The 24539-nt window shown below is 39.9% G+C and overlaps 1 protein-coding gene across 2 annotated transcripts; it reads left to right on the top strand.

Annotated features, from left to right (window-relative positions):
• The first annotated feature begins 3362 nt into the window (after window positions 1–3362).
• Window positions 3363–10439, top strand: Olfr1506 (olfactory receptor 1506). Of its 2 annotated transcripts, none has more exons than NM_146265.2 (2): window positions 3363–3491; window positions 5313–6267. In NM_146265.2, exon 2 carries the CDS (start codon window positions 5338–5340, stop codon window positions 6265–6267), a length of 930 nt encoding a protein of 309 aa, NP_666377.2. In that variant the 5' UTR covers window positions 3363–3491; window positions 5313–5337. The 2 variants fall into 2 exon arrangements, with proteins under 2 accessions (NP_666377.2, XP_017173795.1); XM_017318306.1 differs by lacking the exon at window positions 3363–3491 and adding an exon at window positions 10423–10439 and having other exon boundaries at window positions 5338–6235.
• The last annotated feature ends 14100 nt before the right edge of the window (window positions 10440–24539 follow it).

Genomic DNA, 24539 nt, shown 5'->3' with positions numbered 1-24539 from the left:
AAATTTAGTATAGCGAGATATAAGGTACAATTTGCAAAACACATGAAACTGAAGAAGAACGAAGACCAAAGTGTGAACACTTTGCCTTTTCTTAGAATTAGAAACAATCACCCATGGAAGGAGTTACCGAGACAAAGTTTGGAGCTGAGACAAAAGGATGGACCATCTAGAGACTGCCATATCCAGGGGTCCATCCCATAATTAGCCTCCAAACAATGACACCATTGCATACACTAGCAAGCGTTTGTTGCAAGGACCGTGATATAGCTGTCTCTTGTGAGACTAGGCCGGGGCCTAGCAAACACAGAAGTGGATGCTCAGAGTCAACTATTGGATGGATCACAGGGCCCCCAATGGAGGAGCTAGAGAAAGTATCCAAGGACCTAAAGGGATCTGCAACCCTGTAGGTGCAACATTATGAACTAACCAGTACCCTGGAGCTCTTGTCTCTAGCTGCATATGTATCAAAAGATGGCCTAGTCGGCCATCACTGGAAAGAGAGGCCCATTGGACAGGCAAACTTTATATGCCCCAGTACAGGGGCACGCCAGGGCCAAAAAATGGGAATGGGTGGGTAGGGGAATGGGGGGGGGACTTTTGGGATAGCATTGAAAATGTGATTGAGGAAAATACGTAATAAAAAAAAAAAAGATGCACCTGGAAGTACCTCACAAATCTCTTAGTTGAATCTATCTCCAGTCAAGTTGATAATGAATACTAACCATAATCCGATGAAGCACTGCATAAATATCAGATGATAAACATGCAGAGCATGCTAAATAAACAAAGGAAATCAACGTGAGCTAACATTGTTTAGCTTCATCATTTAGAAATTGTTTGGGCCAGACATGAGTCACAGGGAAAAACAAACAATTTTCTTGGGGTTTGCCTTTGAGATATAGAAGTCATGTTAATATTAATTTCTTGCAATGAAAAGTTAGCAACTCATAAACTATCTGGAAATTCCCAACCACAAAAAAAAATCACTTGGATTAGGTTTTAGCTGTAAAGAACAAAATATGAAAGAATATAGAACTCAAGAAGAAAACAATTCACTATAGAAATGCTATCATGTCTCTCTATCCCTAATAACATAGCTTCCATTTCCATGTTCACTCACAGCCCCAGATAAATATTGAACCTCTCGTAATATTGGCAGCATTCCTGTTATTGAGAAAAGACAAAATAAGTGCATATCCACTCCCTTGAAGGGAAGCTGAGTGGTCTAATTTTTATTGCAGTGAACATGTACTCTGATAGAATTTCAGTGGTTGAAATATTGTGGGAGAAAAGAGAAAATAGGTATCAAATAATACCAACCATCACTACAACATAAACCAGGCACAATGCCTGGGCACAAACTCAGGCACTCTAATTCCCAGGACCAGTGTTTCTCTCCATGTGAACAAAGCTTAGAAATATTAACCTATCATAACAAACACAATGTACCCATTTTAGAGAAAACCATCAGTTTTCACTGCAAATATTTAACAAATATAGTTTCCTACAACAAGCAATCGTATACACACATTTTGAAATCTACCTTACTGATCCTAGAGAGATGGCTCAGAGGTTAAAAGTACTGTTGCTCTTGCAGAGGACCTGGGTTCAATTCTCTTCTTTTTTTTTAAAAAAAAATTGGGTATTTTCTTTATTTACATTTCAAATGTTATACCCTTTCCCAGACACCCCCAGAACTCCTTATTCCCTCACCCTGCTTCTATGAGGGTGTTCCCCCACCCACCCACCCACTCCTGCCTCCCCACCCTCGAATTCTTAGCACTGACATGTTAGTTCACAACCACCTGTAAATCAAGTTGCATGCCATCTGATGACCTCTTCCAGCCTCCACAGGCACCAGACAGAAATGCGGTACAAAGATAAACATGCAGGCAAAACATCCATACATATATATAAATTCCAAAATTAAAATAAATAAATAAATAAATAAATAAATAAAATCTACTTTCTTTTGGCTTATTAATCAGATCCTACAATACTGAAGATACTGGGTCTGAAAATCTTTCACAGAAACTCAATTCCATGTAAACACATTAGAGTTCAAATTTCCCTTAACTATTGCGTGTTTTGATGCAATTATTCACTATTCTTCCCTGCATTCCTCTTTCTATAAAGTATAATGCTTGATTCACTGTTTGTATGCGCAAAAGCAATTGTTTCAAAACATCTTTTAAATCTTGATATCTCATAGTCTTCATATTAATTATCAGTAAAACTTGAAATACCTTGCTTACTCTCTTTACAGATTGTATTAGATCAGTTTTAGGTTCACAGAACTTGGGAAAATACAGACATTTCCTAGGTGTTCCCTACCCAGTGCCTGTATGCTCAACCCAATCTCTGCCCAACCCCCACCGTTATCAAAAACTCTCACTAGACACATCATTGTCACCCAAAGTTCATAACTTATTTTGATCTATTCTAGGTGTTGAACAGAGGCTTGTCCATACACAAATGGATAACGACATATGACCATCATGAGAGCATATGTTCACTACCGTAAAACTCTTCTGATTCACCAAGCATGGTGATGTACACCCTTAATCCCAGCACTTAGGGGACAAAGACAGGTGAATCTCTAATTTTGAGGCCAGCCTGATCTACATAGAGTTTCAGGCCAGCCAAGGCTACAAAGAAAGACTATTTTTGTTTTTTTAAACCTTACCATAGGAAACTTAAATCACTCAATTTTAAATGGTTATACTTCCAGGGAAATTCTTGTTTGTCAATAGCAGGGCATCATAACGGCAAGTCTGTGCACTCCTTGGGTTAGGATATTCTGTTATACAGGAGTATCTCATGCATTGTAAGATGTTTCACTGAATCACGACCTCTGCCTCTTTAATGTCAGTGGCACTGCCCACCCGCCCCTCACCCCCACAGCCAGGTTAGTCAAAGGAAAAATGTCCCTAAGCAATACTAAGTGCTGCACAGGCATAATGATCCCCCGTTGAGAAATACTAATAAATCTAATTCAACACAGGTAGTGTCCTCACTTCTGTGGTTCCAAACCCCCTGAACCATCTTAAAGGATGTAATTTTCCATAAAGTTACATGACTAAGTTCCTGATATGCAGGTGAGATATCCCCACACAATTAGTACTCTCTAAACAATGGGGGAGTCCTACTATCACACATTTCTCACTGATTTCTGAAGTTGTTTCCCACAGGGACTTCGAGGTCCTGCTTCCAGTTAGATGTTCTTCCTAATTAGGAAGGGGTGAGGATGAAGATCCCCGAGGACTTCCCACCTCTCGCCATGACTTCTCCCCTGGCTTCTCTTGGCGAGAACTTAAAGCTGAGAGCTTCTTGGTTCTCTGAGGAACATCTGAGAAACAAATCTGCTTTGCTCTTATTTCTAATTCACGAGAAGGTGAGGCTGTGGATCTCGCATTTCCAAGTCCATGGGAACTTAAATCTTCATGCTGTGATTCCTCGGGGTCCATAAGTGGCCTATGCGTCTCTATCAGGTAACTGGGAAGTCATCATGAGCCAGGGCTGGTTCCACAGAGTTGTCTGGGTCTGTATGTTTAGATCATAAAACATCACTGTGCTCAGAACAGCAAAGGGATTGCACCGCTGGTGTGAGCTTTGCAGCCACAGGCTTAATTTAGCTGTGATAGTTTGTTCCACATGGAAAGTAAAGGGAATGGTACCATGAGACACGTGACATTTCCCAGAGCGTGCCTGCATGAATATTTGAGAAAAACTCTGTACTAGACTTTGGGTGGGACTCTGAAATGAATACAGTGTGATATCATACCTCAGGGAATTTTTGTTCTTTTGGTATTTACTGAAAACTTACAATACGCGGAACTACAGACTAAGGAGACTAAGTTAGGTACCAGTGATTCACTTACTCTTCTGACCTGTGCTGAATGCTATTTTATAACTTTCACTTTCATGAGAATTGGAAATGAAGGGAAGAGCAAGGCATACTCTATCCTTGGGGATCTCACACTGCAGTAGGCAATATAATTCATAGTGGTAAGTGCTATGGTTGCAGAATGTCCCAAGAGAAGGCCAAGACATTGTATGGACTATAAACTGGGGAGGGATATTTCTCATCTCTGACATATCTAAGACATCAAGGGTCGGAACTTGGCTAATGGCAGAACAGGGCCTATAGGCTTTGTGCTCTCCTCCTCTGAGGTATGTGCTGTCAGCATGTTACAATTTGGATCTTGCATATCTGAAAACTTATAGAATTTGGTAGACATCACAGAGGTTACTGCCTGAGAGCAGCTGAAAGTGCACCCAGGACTTTGGCTGTTTTCAATGCTTTCTTCTACAAGTAGCATCCTGAGAGAATTTTCTAATAATCTAGGAATTTAAGTCTGCTCTCCACCCTCTCTGTTTCTATAGTTGTAAGGTATATTTCCTGAATTCCCTCTACCCTGGGCAGGTCTTTATCACTTGTCTGTATCAGTGAGAGAGAAATATTTGTGATATGGGCAGATTCATCTGGCTCCAAACCTCAGGTCTCACTGGAGGAAACACAGAGTTAATGCAGTCTCGGCTACCTTGAGGGCTGGGGGGGAGCAGAGTTTTGAAGTTAGTTAGTATGGATTCTGGGTAATACCCTGAGGTAATTATGTAGCTGGGCACTGAGGAAGGAGGTTAGATCATTATTACTGCCACATTGCTCTGAGTGTAAGAGTGGAGGAAATCAACATGCCAGAAGAGAAAAATAAATGGATTAAAGTGAAGGTTATGGAAAAGGTCAATAAGCATTCAAAGATAGAATAAGGACAAGAGCTGGAGAAGAAATATATTCACAGGACACATCTGTAGTGAGCTTTGGTTCCCTTAAAGGATACTGAGCATCAAGGGACCTATACCAGTTTATCTATTCTGAAAACACTGATACTGTACATAAAAGGATGAGAAACTTTGTTCTGCAAACCAAGGAAAGACATAATAAAAGAACAGCGCAGGGGAAAGATACTAAAAACATTCAAAAGCAATAGAAAGACATGTAACACAGATGAAAACAGTGCTCTGGAAACCTCTTCTTCATGAGGAAATACAACTTTTTAATAAATCTTTCCTTCTTTGATCTGTTTCCAAAATTCTACATTCTGCATACAAAGTGATTTACTCACCAGATAATAGACATTCTTGCTACTGTTAGTCCATAACAGTCCTTCATGCACTGGTGGTGGGCTCTTCTATAGCTTTATACTTTGCTATTTCCTACACTATTCCAGCCATTTGCACTCTCTCTCCGTCTTCATGTCACCCTCTTCCTTCTTCATGTTACTAACTCCCCGTCTTTTGTATTATTTCAGATCACAGCACCCAAATTGCTCCCCTATGGCTGACATACACAATGTGACTGAGTTCTTTTTTCTGGGACTCTCTTCTAATCAAGAGGTGCAGAGAGTTTGCTTTGTGATATTTCTGTTTTTGTACATGGCCATTGTGCTTGGGAATCTTCTCATGGTGGTCATTGTGGCAGTCAGCAGAAATCTTGGATCCCCCATGTACTTCTTCCTCAGCTCCCTCTCCTTTGTGGAGATCTGCTACTCCTCCACGACAGCCCCAAAACTCATCGTGGATCTCCTAGCTGAAAAGAAATCCATATCTGTATGGGGCTGCATGGCACAGCTTTTCTTCATGCACTTCTTTGGTGGCATTGAGATGTTCCTGCTCATGATGATGGCCTATGACCGCTATGTGGCCATTTGCAAGCCTCTGCACTATACTAGCATCATGAACCGACAGGTGTGTACAGTCCTTGTAGGAATGGCATGGATGGGAGGTTTTGTCCATTCCCTTGCCCAAGTTCTTCTCATCTTCCGCTTGCCCTTCTGTGGCCCCAATATCATTGACCATTATTTCTGTGATGTGCTTCCTGTGCTTAAACTTGTCTGCTCAGACACCTTCCTCATTGGTCTGCTGATTGTTGTCAATGGGGGAACACTGACTGTGATCAGCTTTGTGGTCCTCTTATCATCCTATGCAGTCATCTTGTTTCACCTGAGAACTCAGAGTGCTGAGGGACGTCGCAAAGCTCTGTCCACCTGTGGGTCCCATGTCACTGTGGTTGTCATATTTTTTGCACCCTGTGTCTTCATCTATCTGAGACCGACAGCCACTCTTCCTATAGACAAGATGGTAACTGTGTTCTACACGGTGATAACTCCCCTCCTCAACCCTATCATCTACTCCCTGAGAAATGCAGAAGTGAAGAAAGTCATCAAGATTCTATGCACCAGGGCAACAAAAGTAGATAAAAAATAGAGGTGAATTTGTTTATTGCCATGCGTCTGGAATAATGTTGAATACAAACTGATGGGATAAAAGGAGTAGAAAGGCCGGGAGGTGGCGCACCTTTAATCCCAGCACTTGGGAGGCAGAGGCAGGCGGATTTCTGAGTTCGAGGCCAGCCTGGTCTACAAAGTGAGTTCCAGAACAGCCAGGACTACACAGAGAAACCCTGGCTCAAAAAAAAAAAAAAAAAAAAAAAAGGAGTAAAAAGAAAATTCTCAGGGCTTATTAGTTCTAGAGAGTTCTGTATCGTCTACCCTAAATGTTTTACTTTAAACACCTGTGTAGTGGCTATTCCTGGTTGTCAACTTGACTATATTTGAAATGAACTACAATCCAGAGTTGGAAGGCTCACCCGCGACCCTTATCTGGAGGCTTGGAGATCCTTATCTGGATCTTGGTATGGAGATCTTGAGCCATAGTGGCTATGGATTCCAGAAGATTAAATCTCTGAGTTTAAGGAACACACCTTTAATCTGGGCTACACCTTTTCATCTGGGATTAAGGGTGTGGTGGAACACACCTTTAATCTGGGCTACACCTTCTGCTGGAGACAATATAAGGACATTGGAAGAAGGGAGTCTAGCTCTTGCTCTTGCTCCTTCGCCTGCTTGCTGTGTGAGACTGAGTAACTGCTAGATCCTTGGACTTCCATTCACAGCTGTGACTGAACAATTGTTGGGAATTGGGCTGCCGACTGTAAGTCATCAATAAATTCCTTTACTATCTAGAGACTATCCATAAGTTCTGTGACTCTAGAGAACCCTGACTAATTCAACCTGTAAAGTATTTCTGGCTATAGAAATATTTTAATACATCTAGCCATTTTAGAATGTTTTGAGTTTGTATCCCTATAAATAATAATGTGAAAAATATGCAAAGGGAAATGTCCAACTATAGACTCACTCACTAGAGTGAATTTACCTTGTTGAAGAATATGAAGACCTTTGTTGCTCTGTGAAGTTGAATTGCAAAATGCTCCTCACAGAATCAAGACATTCTAATTAAATACATAGAGGACTGGGGATGTGGCTCAGCTGCTAAAATGCTGATATTCATAAAGCATGGGATCGGTGGCCAGCACCCATAAACTCAGCATTGGTGCATGCCTGTGATCCCAGCCTCTGGAAACTGGATGACCTCAAGGTCATCTCTCACTATGAAGACAGTTTTAAGCCAGCCTGAAATATAAGATCCTCATTTATTCTATATACATTTTAATAAATAAAATTATTTTATTTGAGATTATAATTATAACATTTGTTTTTTTTCGTTTCCCTGCTCTAAACCCTCCCACACATCCCTCCTAATTCCTCTTCAAATTCATGACCCCTTTTTTCACTAATTGTTATTATATGCATATATGTTTATGTATATACATATATACTCCCAAATATAACCTGTTCAGTTCACATTATCTAACTTGTATGTCTATTCCAAAGCTGATAGTTTGGTACTGGACAATCTATTAGTATGCTTTTCCCTGAAGAAGACTACCTCTCCTGCTCCTGGCTTTCCTCAATTGCCTATACTTTTTTGTGCAAGACTCAAGCCTCAAGAGCGTGTGTGTGTGTGTGTGTGTGTTTATGTGTGTGTTTATGTGTTTTAAAACTGTCTCAAGTTATCCCCTAACAATATATTTATTAATTTCAAAAGGAAATGTACCATTTCCCACTCCATTTACAATTGTCCAAATTTTACACACCAAATGAGACAAACTGACATCATGTGCCCCCTAACGGCCAACTAGACAGTCATAACACCTCCTAGGTGGGAAACTTGGCCTGAATACTAAATGAGCACAGCAGAAAGACTGTGGAAAGAACTATAAAGCCATAATTATTAAAACACAAAATACCACTGAAAACAAAAAACAACTCCAAAAATTTTGGGGGTTCAGGAGTTATCCACAAACCACACAAACACCAATCTCAGTCAGACATACATCCTAATACTGACCAATCAGAGCCATAGAATTTAGGGGCTGAGCCACAACATCGAACATTTCCTCAGCAGATTATAAAGGCTAAAACTGCAAAAAACACAACAAGCTCATACGCAGGTGCAGGAAGTGCTGCCCCTGTGTCCTGTAGCCTGCCTTTAGAAACCTGGAAGTCCTGCCTCTTCCACCCAATCATTTTTATTGATTGATCAAGAGCCAATTGGAGAACAGAACCTTCAGCATTCACAGGCAGGTTCCCAATCAAAGAATCAGAACCAACTCCTACAGTTAACAACCTAAATAGACACACAATAACTGAGAAAATGGAAACAGTAATAAAAAGACTTCCAAAAAAAGGAAAAAAAAAAAAGAGGCCAGGGCAAAGTGATTTATAGCAGAATTCTACTACACTTTCAAAGACCTACAACCAATCCTTTTTAAACTATTTGAGAAAGTGAGAAAGAAAGAAAGAAAGAAAGAAAGAAAGAAAGAAAGAAAGAAAGAAAGAAAGAAAGAAAGAAAGAAAGGAAGGAAGGAAGGAAGGAAGGGAGAAATGAAGGAAGAAAGAGAGAGAAAGAAGAAAAAAGAGAAAGAGAGAAAGAAAGAAAAGGAGAGAAAGAAGAAAAAGGAGAAAGAAAGAAGAAAACAGAGAGAAAGAGAGAGAGAAAGAAAGAGGAAGGAAGGAAGGAAGGAAGGAAGGAAGGAAGGAAGGAAGGAAGGAAGGAAGGAAGACTACAGGCCAACATCTCAAAATACTCAATAAAATAGTAGCAAACAGCCTACATCAAAAAGATTTTGGCCGGGCAACCTTGGGCACAAACTCAGTGGAGAGTCCCATGGTCCCCAAAGGACTCTCCAACACGACCAACCCAGGTGCCCTAGCACACCCAGGATCTTAGGATCACTGATGAGTGGAATACAACATATGTTCCAACAACAACTGGGAGTGCTGGGTCAAGCAGGAGCAGGGACACAGGAGCCCTGCCCAACCAGTGGCTCTGGTTCCTTCCAGTTGATGCTGGTCTACCTTGGTTTTGAAACTCAGCAGACAACCCCATGGTCACCAGATGAGGTACCATATCCAGGTGCTCTAATACAACCAGAATCTCAGGATCACAGGATCCCAGAATCACAGGATCACAAAAAAAGGTGGACTCTGAGGAGTTCTGACTAAACTGTGATTACAGGAAGGACAGGCTCCAATCAGATATATCAAGGGCAGGGAACACTTGAGATAATCAGTTGGCAGGAAGCAAGCATAAGAGCAGAAGCAACAGACACCAAGGTTACTTGGCATCATCAGAACCCAACTATCCCACCATAGCAAGTCCTGGATACACCATCACACCAGAAAAGCAAGATATGGGTCCACAGTACTTATGATGATGATGATGATGATGATGATGATGATGATGATGATGATGATGGAGGAGGACTATAAGAAGGACATAACTCCCTAAAAGAAATACAGGAGAACACAGGTAAAGAGCTAGAAGCTCTTACAGAGGAAACACAAAAACCCCTTAAAAAATTACAAGAAAACAAATCAAACAGGTGAAGGAAAGGAACAAAACCATCCTGGATCTAAAATTGGAACTAGAAACAATAAAGAAATCACAAAGGGAGATCACCCTGGAGTTAGAAAACCTAGGAAAGAGATCAGGAGTCATAGATGCAAGCATCACCAACAGACTACAAGAGATAGAAGAGAGAATCTCAGGTGTAGAAGATACCATAGAAAACACTGACACAACAATCAAAGAAAATGTGAACATCAAAAACATCCAAATCCAGAATAACAGACTGGTTACATAAACAGGACCCAACATTTTGCTACATACAGGAAACCCACCTCAATGACAAAGACAGACACTACCTCAGAATAAAAGGTTGGAAAACAATTTTCCAAACAAATGGTCCAAAGAAACAAGCTGGAGTAGCCATTCTAATATCAAATAAAATCGACTTTCAACCTAAAGTTATCAAAAAAGACAAGGAGGGACACTTCATACTCAACAAAGGTAAAATTTACCAAGATGAACTCTCAATTATGAACATCTATGCTTCAAATGCAAGGGCATCCACATTCATTAAAGAAACTTTAGCAAAGCTCAAAGTACATATTGCACCACACACAATAATAGTGGGAAACTTCAACACCCTACTCTCAACCAATCAACAGACAGATGGAAAGAGAAACTAAACAGAGACACAATAAAACTAACAGAAGTTATGAAAGAAATGGGTTTAGCATATATCTATAGAACATTTTATCCTAAAACAAAAGGATATACCTTCTTCTCAGCACCTCATGGTACCTTCTCCAAAATTGACCATATAATTGGCCACAAAACAAGCCTCAACAGATATAAAAATAGTGAAATAATCCCATGCATTTTACATCAGATCAACACAGAATAAGGCTGAGCTTCAGTAACAACATAAATAATAGAGAGCCCACATACATGTGGAACCTGAACAATACTCTACTCAATGATAAATTGGTCAAGGAAGAAATAAAGAAAAAAATTAAAGACTTTTTAGAGTTTAATGAAAATGAAGCCACAACATACCCAAACTTATGGGTAACAATGAAAGCAGTTCTAAGAGGAAAACTCATAGCTCTGGGTGCCTCCAAAAAGAAACTGGAGAGAGAATACAATAGCAGCTTGACAGCACACCTAAAAGTGCTAGAACAAAAAAGAATCAAATTCACCCAAGAGGAGTGGACAGCAGGAAATAATCAAACTCAGGGCTGAAATCAACCAAGTGGAAACAAAAAGAACTATACAAAGAATCAACCAAACCAGGAGCTGGTTCTTTGAGAAAATCAACAAGAAAGATAAACCCTTGGCCAGACTCACTAGAGGGCACAGGGACAGCATCCTAATTAACAAAATCAGAAATGAAAAGGGAGACATAAGAACATAATCTGAGGAAATCCATAAAATCATCAGCTCCTACTACAAAAGGCTATCCTCAACAAAACTGAAAAACCTGGATGAAATGGACAATTTTCTAGACAGATGCCAGGCACCAAAGTTAAGTCAGGATCAGATTAATGATCTAAACAGTCCCATATCCCCTAAAGAAATAGAAACAGTTATTAATAGACTCCCAACGAAAAAAAAGCCCAGGACCTGATGGTTTAGTGCAGAGTTCTATCACACCTTCAAAGAAGACCTAATTCCAATTCTCCTCAAACTATTCCACAAAATAGAAACAAACGGTACTCTACCCAATTCATTCTATGAAACCGCAATTACTCTGATACCTAAACCACATAAAGACCCAACAAAGAAAGAGAACTTCAGACCAATTTCCCTTATGAATATCGATGTAAAATTCTCGCAAAATGAATCCAAAAACACATCAAAATGATAATCCATCATGATCAAGTAGGCTTCATCCCAGGGATGCAGGGATGGTTCAATATACAGAAATGCATCAATGTAATCCACTATATAAATAAACTCAAAGACAAAAACTAGATGATCATCTCTTTAGATGCTGAGAAAGCATTTGACAAAATCCAACACCCATTCATGATAAAAGTCTTAGAAAGATCAAGAATTCAAAGCCCATACATAAACATAAGCACAGCAATATACAGAAAACCAGTAGCCAACATCAAACTAAATGGAGAGAAACATGAAGCAATCCCACTAAAATCAGGGACTAGACAAGGCTGCCCACTCTCTCCTTACCTGTTCAATATAAGTACTTGAAGTCCTAGCCAGAGCAATTGGACAACAAAAGGAGATCAAGGGGATATAAATTGGAAAGGAAGAAGTCAAAATATCACTATTTGCAGATGATATGATACTATATATAAGTGACCCTAAAAATTCCACCAGAGAACTAAACCTGATAAACAACTTCAGTACAGTAGCTGGATATAAGTTAACTCAAACAAATCAGTGGCCTTTCTCTACACAAAGGATAAACAGGCTGTGAAGAAATTAGGGAAACAACACCCTTCACAATAGTCACAAATAATATAAAATACCTTAGTGTGACTCTAACTAAGGAAGTCAAAGATCTGTATGATAAGAACTTCAAGTCTCTGAAGAAAGAAATCAAAGAAAATCTCAGAAGATGGAAAGATCTCCTGTGATCATGGATTGGCAGGATTAATATAGTAAAAATCACTATCTTGCCAAAAGCAATCTATAGATTTAATGCAATCCCCATCAAAATTCCAACACAATTCTTGCAGAGTTAGAAAGGGCAATTTGCAAATTCATCTGGAATAACAAAAAAAACCTTGGATAGCAAAAACTATTCTCAATGATAAAAGAACTTCTGGTGGATTCACCATGCCTGACCTCAAGCTGTACTACAGAGCAGTTGTGATAAAAACTGCATGGTACTGGTACAGTGACAGGCAGGTAGATCAATGGAATAGAATTGAAGACCCAGAAATGAACCTATACACCTATGGTCACTTGATCTTTGACAAAGAAGCTAAAACCAGCCAGTGGAAAAAAAGACAGCACTTTCAACAAATGGTGCTAGCTCAACTGGAGGTTAGCATGTAGTGAGGGCTACCTCACTCTGGATGATATTCTCAAGTTCCAACCATTTTCTTGCCAAATTTATGATGTCTTTGTTTTGATATCTGAATACTATTTCATTGTGTAGATGTACATTTTCTTTATCAATTCTTTTTTTTCCCATTTTTTATTAGGTATTTAGCTCATTTGCATTTCCAATGCTATACCAAAAGTCCCCCATACCCACCCACCCCCACTCCCCTACCCACCCACTTCCCCTTTTTGGCCCTGGCGTTCCCCTGTACTGGGGCATATAAAGTTTGCGTGTCCAATGGGCCTCTCTTTCCAGTGATGGCCGACTAGGCCATCTTTTGATACATATGCAGCTAGAGTCAAGAGCTCCGGGGTGCTGGTTAGTTCATAATGTTGTTCCACCTATAGGGTTGCAGATCCCTTTAGCTCCTTGGGTACTTTCTCTAGCTCCTCCATTGGGAGCCCTGTGATCCATCCATTAGCTGACTGTGAGCATCCACTTCTGTGTTTGCTAGGCCCCGGCATAGTCTCACAAGAGACAGCTACATCTGGGTCCTTTCGATAAAATCTTGCTAGTGTATTCTTTATCAATTCTTAAGGTGAGGGACATAGATTGTTCCCAGTTTCTGGCTAATAAGAATAATGCTGCTATGAACATCTTAAGCAAGTGTCTTTATGGCATGTTGCAGAATCTTTAGGTATGTACCCAGGAATGGTATAGCTGGGTCGTGATGTAGAATTATTCCCAGTTTTCTAAGAAACTACCAAATAGTAGAAGAATGCAAATTGATCCATTCTTATTTCCTTGTACAAAGTTCAAGTCTATCTGGATCAAGGAACTCAACATAAAACCAGAGACACTGAAACTTATAGAGGAGAAAGTGGGGAAGAGACTCGAAGATATGGGCACAGGGGACAAATTCCTGAAGAGAACAGCAATGGCTTGTGCTGTAAGATCAAGAATTGACAAATGGGAACTAATAAAATTCCAAAGCTTCAGTAAGGCAAAGACACTGTCAATAAGACAAAAAAGCCACCAACAGATTGGGAAAGGATCTTTACCAATCCTAAATCTGATAGGGGACTAATATCCAATATATACAAAGAACTCAAGAAGCTGGACTCCAGAAAATCAAATAACCCTATTAAAAAATGGGGTACAGAGCTAAACAAAGAATTCTCAACTGAGGAATACAGAATGTCTGAGAAGCACCTGACAAAATGTTCAACATCCTTAATCATCAGGGAAATGCAAATCAAAACAACCCTGAGATTCCACCTCACACCAGTCAGAATGGCTAAGATCAAAAATTCAGATGACAGCAGATGCTGTCGAGGATGTGGAGAAAGAGGAACACTCCTCCATTGCTGGTGGGATTGCAAGCTGGTACAACCAGTCTGGAAATCAGTTTGGCAGTTCCTCAGAAATTTGGACATAGTACTCCTGATAGATCTAGCAATACAATTCCTGGGCATATACCCAGAAGATGCTCCAACATGTAATAAGCACACATGCTCCACTATGTTCATAGCAGCCTTATTTATAATAGCCAGAAGCTGGAAAGAACCTAGATGTCCCTCAACAGAGGGATGGATACAGAAAATGTGGTACATTTACACAATGGAGTACTACTCAGCTATTAAAAACAATGAATTTATGAAATTCCTAGGCAAATGGATGTACCTGAAGGATATCATCCTTAGTGAGGTAACCCAATCACAAAAGAACACACATGATATGTACTCACTGATAAGTGGATATTAGCCCAGAACCTCAAAATACCTAAGATATAATTTGCAAAACACATGAATCTCAAGAAGAAGGAAGACCAAAGTGTCGATTCTTCAATCCTTCTTAGAAGGGGGAACAAAATACCCATGGAAGGAGTTACATAGACTAAGTTTGGAGCAGCGACGGAAGGAATGACCATCCAGAGACTGCCCCACCTGGGGATCCATCCCATCAACAACCACCAAACCCAGACACTATTGCAGATGCCAACAAGAGTCTGCTGACAGGAGCCTGATATAGCTGTCTACTGAGAGGCTCTGTCAGTGCCTGGCAAATACAGAAGTGGATGCTCATAATTATCCATTGGACAGAGCACAGGGTCCCTAATGAAGGAGCTAGAGAAAGTACCCAGTGAGCTGAAGGGGTTTGCAGCCCCATAGGAAGAACAACAATATGAACTAACCAGTAACCCTGAAGCTCCCTGGGACTAAACCACCAGTCAAAGGAAAAATGTGGAGGGTCTCGTGGCTCTAGCTGCATATTTAGCAGAGGATGGACTAGTCGGTCATCAATGGGAGGAGAGGCCCTTGGTTCTGTGAAGGTTATATGTCCCAGTATTGGGGAAATCCAGGACCAGGTAGCAAGAGTAGGTGGGTTGGGAAGCAGGGGGATGGGGAAGGGGCTAGGGGATTTTTGGAGGGGAAACTAAGAAAGGGAATAACATTTGAAATATAAATAAAGAAAAATATCTAAAAAATAAAAAAAAAGATTTCATACCATGATCAAGTGCTTACTCCTAAAATTCAAAATGGTTCAACATATACAATTCAATAAATGTAATATACCATATAAATGATCTACCAATATCACAATTATCTAAATAGATGCAGGAAAAGGCTGTGACAAACTCCAACATGTCTTTAAGATAAAAGTCCTAGAGAATGTAGACTAGAGAGCATATACTTCAACACAATAAAAGCTATGAACGAGAAACCCATCAACCTAAATGGAGGAAAGCTTGAAGTATTCCGCTGAGGTCAGGAAGGAGACAGGAATGACCACTACTCCACTCCTTTGCACTATTGTATTTGAAGCACTAGCTGGAGCAATATGACAAGAGAAGGAATTAAAGAGATATAAATAGGGAAAACAATAAGTCAAACTATCCCTATTTGAAGGTGACATGATCCTACATATTAGAGATCACAAACATTCTACCAGAATACTTGGAGACACAAAAACAAATTCAGCAGTGTGACAGGATCAAGAACCAACCTGAATAAATCGATAGCTTTTCTATACCTCAGCAACAAACATACAGAAAAGGAGATAATGGATACACTCCCCTACACAATAACCTAAAGAAAATAAAGTATATAGGAATAAACCTAACCAAGGAAGTGAAGGACCTTACAATGTGAACTTCAAACCTCTGATAAAAGAGCTAGAGAGAGAGAGAGAGAGAGAGAGAGAGAGAGAGAGAGAGAGAGACTAAAAACTGCAATCTTACATTTATGTAAGTGTGATGGTTTAGATGAGAATGGCCCCCATAGGTTCTTAGATTTGAATACTTGGTCACCAGAAAATGGCACTATTTGAAAGGATTAGGGAGTGTAGCATTGTTGGAGGTATCACTGGCAGTGGGTTTTGAAGTTTCAAAAAGCCCATTCCAAGCCCAAAGTCTCTCTCTTCCCACCGCCTGTGGTTCGGGGTACAGAACACATAACTACTTCTCTAGCACCTATGTGTCTGCTTGTGTGATGCCAGGCTCCTTGCCATAATGCTAATGGTCTAAGCCACTGAAACTGTAAGCAAGCCCCATTAAATGCTTTCTATTATAAGAGTTGCTGTGGACAGGGTGTCTCTTTACAGCAATAGAATATTAAGACAACAAGTACTAACAATTTTTTTTAAACAACACAGATTCAAAAGACAGCATGGAGAATTTTGTGAGGTGGGAGGAGGGGCTTGAAGGGAAGAATGGGATGGAAGAACTAATGTAATTATATTACAATCTCAAAAATAAAAGAAGGGGGCTGGAGAGATAGCTCAGCAGTTAAGTACACTGACTGCTCCTTCAGAGGTCCTGAGTCCAATTCTCAGCAACCACATAGTGTCTCATAACCATCTATAAAGGGATCTGGAGCCCTCTTCTGGTAACTCTGAAGACAGCTACAGTGGACTTCTATGAATAAAACAAACTTTTAAAAAAGAAAGAAAGAAAAGAAAAATATTTTAATTTTTTAAATATATGAGAGAAAACACAGTACTTATTCCTAAATCCAGCTTGTTTTTCTTAACATGGTTACCTCTAGTTCCATTCATTTCTCTGCAAATGATCCAAATTTGTTCTTCCTTGTGGTTGAATCAGACTCCATTGTAGGACCTAGAAAGGTGGTCCCACGGTTAATACCACTTGCTGTTCCTGAAGAGAGCTAGATTTGATTCCCAGCATCCACATGGTGTCTCACAACTGTCTGTAACTCCAGTTCCAGGGGATCTAGCGCTCTCTTCTGGCCTCAGTGAATACTGGATGCAGATAAACTGATACACATAATATAAAAATAAGCAAAAATAAAAGAACAATAGAATATGTATATATCATATATAGAGAGGAACAGAAATATATGTAATGAGAGGCTAGTAATATCACATTTGCTGCACCTGTATATCTTTAATGAAGACCTAAGCTGATTCTATACCTTGGCTATTATGAATCACACAGCAATAAACACAAGCATACACTGTCCCTTTGGCATGTGACTTAGATTACTTTGGGCACACACCCAGATGTTGTACAGCTGGATAATCTGGTAGTTCCATTTTCAGGTTTTGGAGGGAGCTCCATTAATATTCATACTGGCCAAAACAATTTACACCCCTTTCACAAAAGTATATAAGTGTATACATACACATACTTAATAATGTGCACAAAATAAAATATTTGCAATTGTTAAAAATAAGCAATATGTATTGTCTTGTCAAACCTACACAAAGAAGTACAGGCAACTAAAGAATGCTAAGAGTGAAAGAAATAGTCTTTTCCTGGAAAGAGCACACCAACTAGTTATCCAATATCAAATGGTCAACTCTGAAAACATACTTATAAGTAACATTATATAGGCTAAGAAGGCTATATTAAGGATATATTTATATACATAAATGTATGTAACAAAAGTTCATAGAAAAAAAGGACAGGATTTTGAGGGGAATCATGATAGGTATATGGGAGGCTTTGAAGGGAGGAAAGGAAAAATGATATGATTATATTATACTTTCAAAAATAAAAAATAATAGGACCATTATTAAGTAAAACAGAGGTTACTTGGAAACATACACATACAAATAATGAATGTGCCTTTGCATATTGACATTGGGAAAAGTCCCAAAATGCATTGTTGTGAAGAAAAAAAGCAAGTTGCAGAATTATGCACATGATAGTACTATAGACGGAAACAGTACTTGCTGTCTCCTCCAGCCCTCCACAACCCAGACACCAGCCTCTGAACTCAGTAGAAAATGTTCTTTCCAATACAGTGGTCTCCAGGGAGAGGAAGGGCCAATTAGTCCTCTGTTCTCTGAGGTCAACTATCCATCTTTAGCTTCTGGTCCTGTGCCCAGGCTTTGTGAGGAGGCAGCAGGCTTCAGCAGCTAATTATACCCAAAGGAGTTGAGGTAGAGAGTCAAGAAAAGCTTGAAAGGAGGCAAATTAATGCCTTGGAGGCTCTTCAGAGCTGAAAACTTCTGGATTCCCAGGAGCTCCAGATCTGTAACTAAGGACACAATTAGAGAACAGAAGCACAGACTCACAAAATGAGCTACAGTGTCAGGCTTGTCTCCAAAACACCAAATGAAAACAAATCGCATGTTCAAATCACTAATGAGACAGAATGTGTGGTTCCAAGCTCCATCTGTAACCATAGTGTGAACCATATGATAGTCTACCAATGCCCCATTAGGTCCCTAACAATACATTCAGAAGATCTGGATCACCTTGCCAACACAGGAAAACAAACTATTTGTCCCCTCTCTACTCCAAGCAGATCAAAATGAAAGGCAGGGTACTGTCATTTATGGAGTCTGTATCATGTATAAACACTGAACCAACTACTTAGACAATGCCCTGGCCAATGTGACAGATAGTATCAACACCCACAGTTTTCTTTCTGGGCACGCAGCTCAATGTTGCATGGACTGTGAATGAAAGTGATGACATTTCTAAAAGAAATATTTCTAATATTCTAACTGGTCGTTGTTGTGGCTCATTGCTATATAGGTCCCATTTGATCTGGAAAGCATGGCTCTACAGCTGCAATAATATTGCTGCAGGTCTGGACCGCTATTACTTCATAGTTGGTCTTCACACTTGAGCTCCAAGGTCATAGTTATCCGGTTCATCTTAACATGCTCAGCTATGGATTCCCCAAAAACACAGTGATCCAGGGTGGCTATATCCATATTCTACACATAGCCTCCCATATACCTCAGAGTTGTATATACAGTACAAACAGGTCCTATAGGAACTCTACCTGTTCCCTCATTGAAAGATCCCTAGGGGAAAAACCAACATTCTTTTAAGAGGCCAATTCTACTCTGAACCACTAAAGTAATTTTCCTTAACTGAAATCTCAATCAAAAGTTGGGAGTCCCTTAGATATGGAAGAAAAAAGTTGGGGGTCCCACCTCCTTCGTTTCCTGAACATTTTGAGGGGAGGGTGTTTCCATACACAAGGAGAGGCTCTTTTCTTTGGTTCTGCCTCAGAAAAGTGGGGTTGATACCTCTTCTGACCACATCTGCATTCTCAACTAGGACACTCAGTTGATTTCCCATAACAAAGACACTTACCCAAATGCAGATTTGTGTCTCTGCCTGTATGAAGAAGCTAGCATTTAATCTTAAATTTAGCAAGTCTCCTTTAAAACTGTTAGTAGTCATTCCTGTTTATTGCACCATTATTCACAATAGCCAAGCTATCCATCAACAGGCAAATGGTTAAAGAAATGGAATACATATACACAATGTAGTTTTACTCTACCATAAAAATGAAATTATTAATTTTTTTGTTTGGTTTTTTTTTTCAAATGAAACTGATGCCAGGAATGATGGTGCATATCTGTAACAATGTTTGGCAGGTGACAGCAAAAAAAAAAAAAAAAAAAAAAAAAAACTCAAGTTCAAGGCTATCCTGGGCTACTTGTGGAGTTCACAGTAAACCTGGGCTATGTGCAATACTCTCAACTTAAAGAATAAATGAACACATCATTCCCCACTTCCCTTCCTCCCTCCAAAACTTCTCAAGTATTCCCTGTCTTAGTCTCTCTTTCAAGTTCATGGCCTCATTTCTTTAACTGTTTTGTTGTTGCTTGTGTGTGTGTGTGTGTGTGTGTGTGTGTGTGTGTGTGTGTGTATTATAGTTATACAATGTATGTATGTATTATATGTATACATGTATATACTTATAAAATATATGTGTATATGTATATATTATAAATATAATGGTCTCTACAAGCACCAGCACTCATATGCACATACTCATGCAAATAAACAATTTTTATTTTAATGAAAGGAAATTATTTTTAAAATAAATAAAATGATGACATTTTTAGGAAAATAGATGGAACTTTAAGCCAGCCCCAATGTTAAGTAAAATAAACTAAACTTATAAAAATATACATCATGTTTTCTTTCATATGCAGACTAGGCATTTAAAATATATAAGTGATAGAGTCTATAGATAATAGATGCATAGATAGACAGATAGATAGATGATAGATAGATAGATAGATAGAAGATAGATAGATACATAGATAGATACATAGATACATAGATAGATACATAGATAGATAGATACATAGATGCATAGATACATAGATGCATAGATACATAGATACATAGATAGATAGATACATAGATGCATAGATACATAGATAGATAGATACATAGATAGATACATAGATAGATAGATAGATACATAGATGCATAGATACATAGATGCATAGATACATAGATACATAGATACATAGATGCATAGATACATAGATAGATACATAGATACATAGGTAGATGAAGGATAGGAATCTAACATGAAAGTAGAAGGCTAGTACTTGTGAAGAGGAAGGGAACCATCAAGACAGAGAAGAAGAGTGAACAAAGTAGAGGCAGTATGATTAAAATACATGATATGCATGTATAAAAATGTCACCCTGGGCAGAAACCTTTAAGAAGCCAGACAGACTGACTATCTGGTAAATCTAGCTGTGAAGATTGTGCACTAATCATTTCTTCTTTCCTAATAAGTATTCTGCAGAGGCTTTGAGTGATGGGTCACTCTCCTTACTCACTGCCAAACCAACCTGTCTTTTCTATTTGTCCTACCCATTGTGGCACCGTTAGGAAGTGTCGCCTTGTTGGAATAGGTGTAGCCTTGCTAGAGGAAGTATCACTGTGTAGGTGAACTTTGAGGGCTCCAAGTGCTTAAGTTCAACCCAGTGTAGAAGAAGGTCTCCTCCTGGCTGCCTGCAAAAGATAGTCTCCTTCTGGCTGTCTATGGATCAAGATGTAGTATTCTTGACTCCTCCAGCACTATGTCTGCATGTACTCTGCAGTGCTTCCTACCATGAAGATAATGGACTGGCCCTCTGAAACTGTAAGCCAGCGCCAATTAAATGTTTGCCTTTATAAGAGTTGCCTTGGTCATGGTGTCTCTTCAAGCAATGAAAACCCTAACTAAGACACCCATCAAATCAATGGATTTTAATATTTCATATGAGGTGATTGGTTGCTGACAACAAAGATAAAGGCCTTTGCTGCCAAGCCTGACAACCTGAGTTTGATCCCCAAAACTCACATAGTAGGAGAGAATCAACTCCTGTAGGTTATCTTTTGGCTTTCTTAATTATGCCATTATATACAAATGCACACAAGAACACATATGCACACACACACATACATAACCCACAGAAACATACATTTATTCACCCACATATCAAAATTAAGTTAACACATGAAAAGTTACTATTTATTTCCCCATTCTAAGAAAGAATGAAGTACCCACACTTTGATCTTCCTTTTTCTTGAGTTTCATGTGTTATGCAAATTATATCTCGGTTATTCTAAATTCCTGGGCTAATATCCACTTATCAGTGAGTGCATATCATGTGTGTTCTTTTGTGATTGGATTACCTCACTCAGAATGATATCCTTCAGGCCCATCCATTTGCCTAAGAATTTCATAACTTCATTGTTTTTAATAGCTGAGTAGTACTCCATTGTGTAAATGTACCACATTTTCTGTATCCATCCCTCTGTTGAGAGACATCTGGGTTCTTTCCAGCTTCTGGCTATTATAAATAAGGCTGCTATGAACATAGTGGAGCATGTGTGCTTATTACATGTTGGAGCATCTTCTGGGTATATGCCCAGGAATTGTATTGCTGGATCTATCAGGAGTACTATGTCCAAATTTCTGAGGAACTGCCAAACTGATTTCCAGAGTGGTTGTACCAGCTTGCAATCCCACCAGCAATGGAGGAGTGTTCCTCTTTCTCCACATTCTTGCCAGCATCTGATGTCACCTGAATTTTTGATCTTAGCCATTCTGACTGGTGTGAGGTGGAATCTCAGGGTTGTTTTGATTTGCATTCCCTGATGATTAAGGATGTTGAACATTTTGTCAGGTGCTTCTCAGACATTCTGTATTCCTCAGTTGAGAATTCTTTGTTTAGCTCTGTACCCCATTTTTAATAGGGTTATTTGATTTTTCTGGAGTCCAGCTTCTTGAGTTCTTTGTATATATTGGATATTAGTCCCCTATCAGATTTAGGATTGGTAAAGATCCCTTCCGAATCTGTTGGTGGCCTTTTTATCTTATTGACTGTTGTGTCCAGCCAGCGGATCACATGTTTGGGTTCTAGTCTGGAAAGGCATCTTGGAAACCAGGAAGAGAAGAGGGGCTAGGCAGCGTGAGAGAAAGATGCAGCTAAGACAGTCATCCTGATCAAAACTCTCTTTTACTATTCCGACACTCAGTTAGGAAGGAGGGGGAGGGGCCTGATTCCCGCCAAATAATCCTGGGGTAAGGTTGCAGGTGAACATATGATGGCTTCGGAACAGCAAAGTGGCAGGATCCAGCAGTGGGTGTGGCAGAATGATTGAGCAGCAAACTCCACCCCTGAGCAATTAGGTTTCAGGTTAGGGAGGGGAGGCTACAATTGACAGTGTCTTTTGCCTTAAAGAAGCTTTGCAATTTTATGAGGTTCCATTTGTCAATTCTTGATCTTACAGCACAAGCTATTGCTGTTCTGTTCAGGAATGTTTCCCCTGTGCCCATATCTTCGAGGCTTTGCCCCACTTTCTCTATAAGTTTCAGAGTTTCTGGTTTTATGTGGAGTTCCTTGATTCACTTAGACTTGAGAGTTACAGAGACAAAGTTGGAGCTGAGACAGAAGGAATGAACATCCAGAGACTGCCCCACCTGGGGATCCACCCATAAACAACCACCAAACCTAGACACTAGGCAGATGCCAATAAGAGCCTACTGACAGGAGCCTGATATAGCTGTCTCCTGAGAGGCTCTGCCAGTGCCTGGTAAATACAGAAGTGGATGCTCACAGTCATCCATTGGATGGAGCACAAGGTCCCCAATGAAGGAGCCAGTGAAATACCCAGGGAGCTGAAGGGGACTGAAGCTCCATAGAAGGAACATCAATATGAACAAAACAGTACCTTTGGAGCTCCTTGAAACTATACCACCAATCAAAGAAAACACATGGTGGAACTTGTGGCTCTAGCTATATTTGTAGCAGAGGGTGGCCTAGTCAGTCATCAATGGGAGGAGAAAACCTTGGTTCTGTGAAGGCTCTATGCCCCAGTATAGGGGAATGCCAGGACCAGGAATAGGAGTGGGTGGGTTGGGGAGCAGGGGGAGGGGGGAAGGGGATAGGGGATTTTAGGAGGGGAAACTAGGAAAGGGGATGACATTCAAAATGTAAATAAAGAAAATATCTAATAAAAAATTAGTATTATGATCAAATCAAAAGAAAAAGAAAAGTTACTATTTCATATAAAGGGCAGCTTAACTGTAAAGCATTCTGGCTTGATTTTGACTACAAACTTACTTCAGAGGTTTTCTCCACAGACAGCTTGCTCTATCACTGTGGGCCTGTGGTAAGGTCAAGCATAGAGATAGAAGCCACGAGGGTCCAATATTGTTCACCTCATGACCACCAGAAAGCAGAGAGAGGGGAATAGGCTAGCAACACATTAATTACATCTTTCCTGGATACTTCTCAAATAACCTACTTTGTTAAAGTATTACCAATTCCTAAAACTGGTATATGGTGGCAACAGCCAGGATAGTGGGTAGATTTACCAGAATGTGCCTGGAGGAGTCCCCAACAGGGTTATTATTCTTCAAACCACAGACTTGAAAAAGAAGCCCGAGATCTTCTGTGCAGACTCCATGAGGTAGGCATCTGCAGTGCCTTGTGGCTTAGAAAGAGGCTTCCTGCTGTTCTCCTAGGATACTAATGTGAGGGAAGAAGAAACCCCTATCTCAGAGAGTTACTGAATTAATGGATTCCCCAAGACCTGTTCAAATTATTGTCTGCTCCTGGGTTATATCACCTGTTTTGTGACCGATACAATATTTTGTTTGAAAAACTCAAATCATTTCTCTGATTTTTATGATCTTGATGTTTAAAACATTGATCACCTTTCCTTGCTTTAAATGCTTTCTCAGATTCCTCTTGGACTTATCACTAGCTATCAGGAAAGATGACCTAAGGTGTAAGGGGACAACGTGCAGAGAATGAGAGGCTTGGGAGCACTCAGAGTCAAATGGGATGCCTTCGCCAAGCCAGACCCTCGGGGCTCAGGGAACGATGTAGAAGAGGAAACAGAAAGACTGTAAAAGTCAGAGGGGATGGATGACTCCAAGGAAACAGTATCTTCCAGACACAACAGGACCAATGCACATCTGATCTCACAGAGACTGTGGCAGAATGCCCAGGGCCTGCACAGATTCAAACCAGCCTCGGTCCT

Source organism: Mus musculus, chromosome 2 (assembly GCF_000001635.26).
Source record: "Mus musculus strain C57BL/6J chromosome 2, GRCm38.p6 C57BL/6J".
In the NCBI taxonomy this organism is placed as follows: domain Eukaryota; kingdom Metazoa; phylum Chordata; class Mammalia; order Rodentia; family Muridae; genus Mus; species Mus musculus.
The sequence above is the reverse complement of the archived record's forward strand: the minus strand, read 5'-3'. Positions and strand labels throughout refer to the sequence as shown.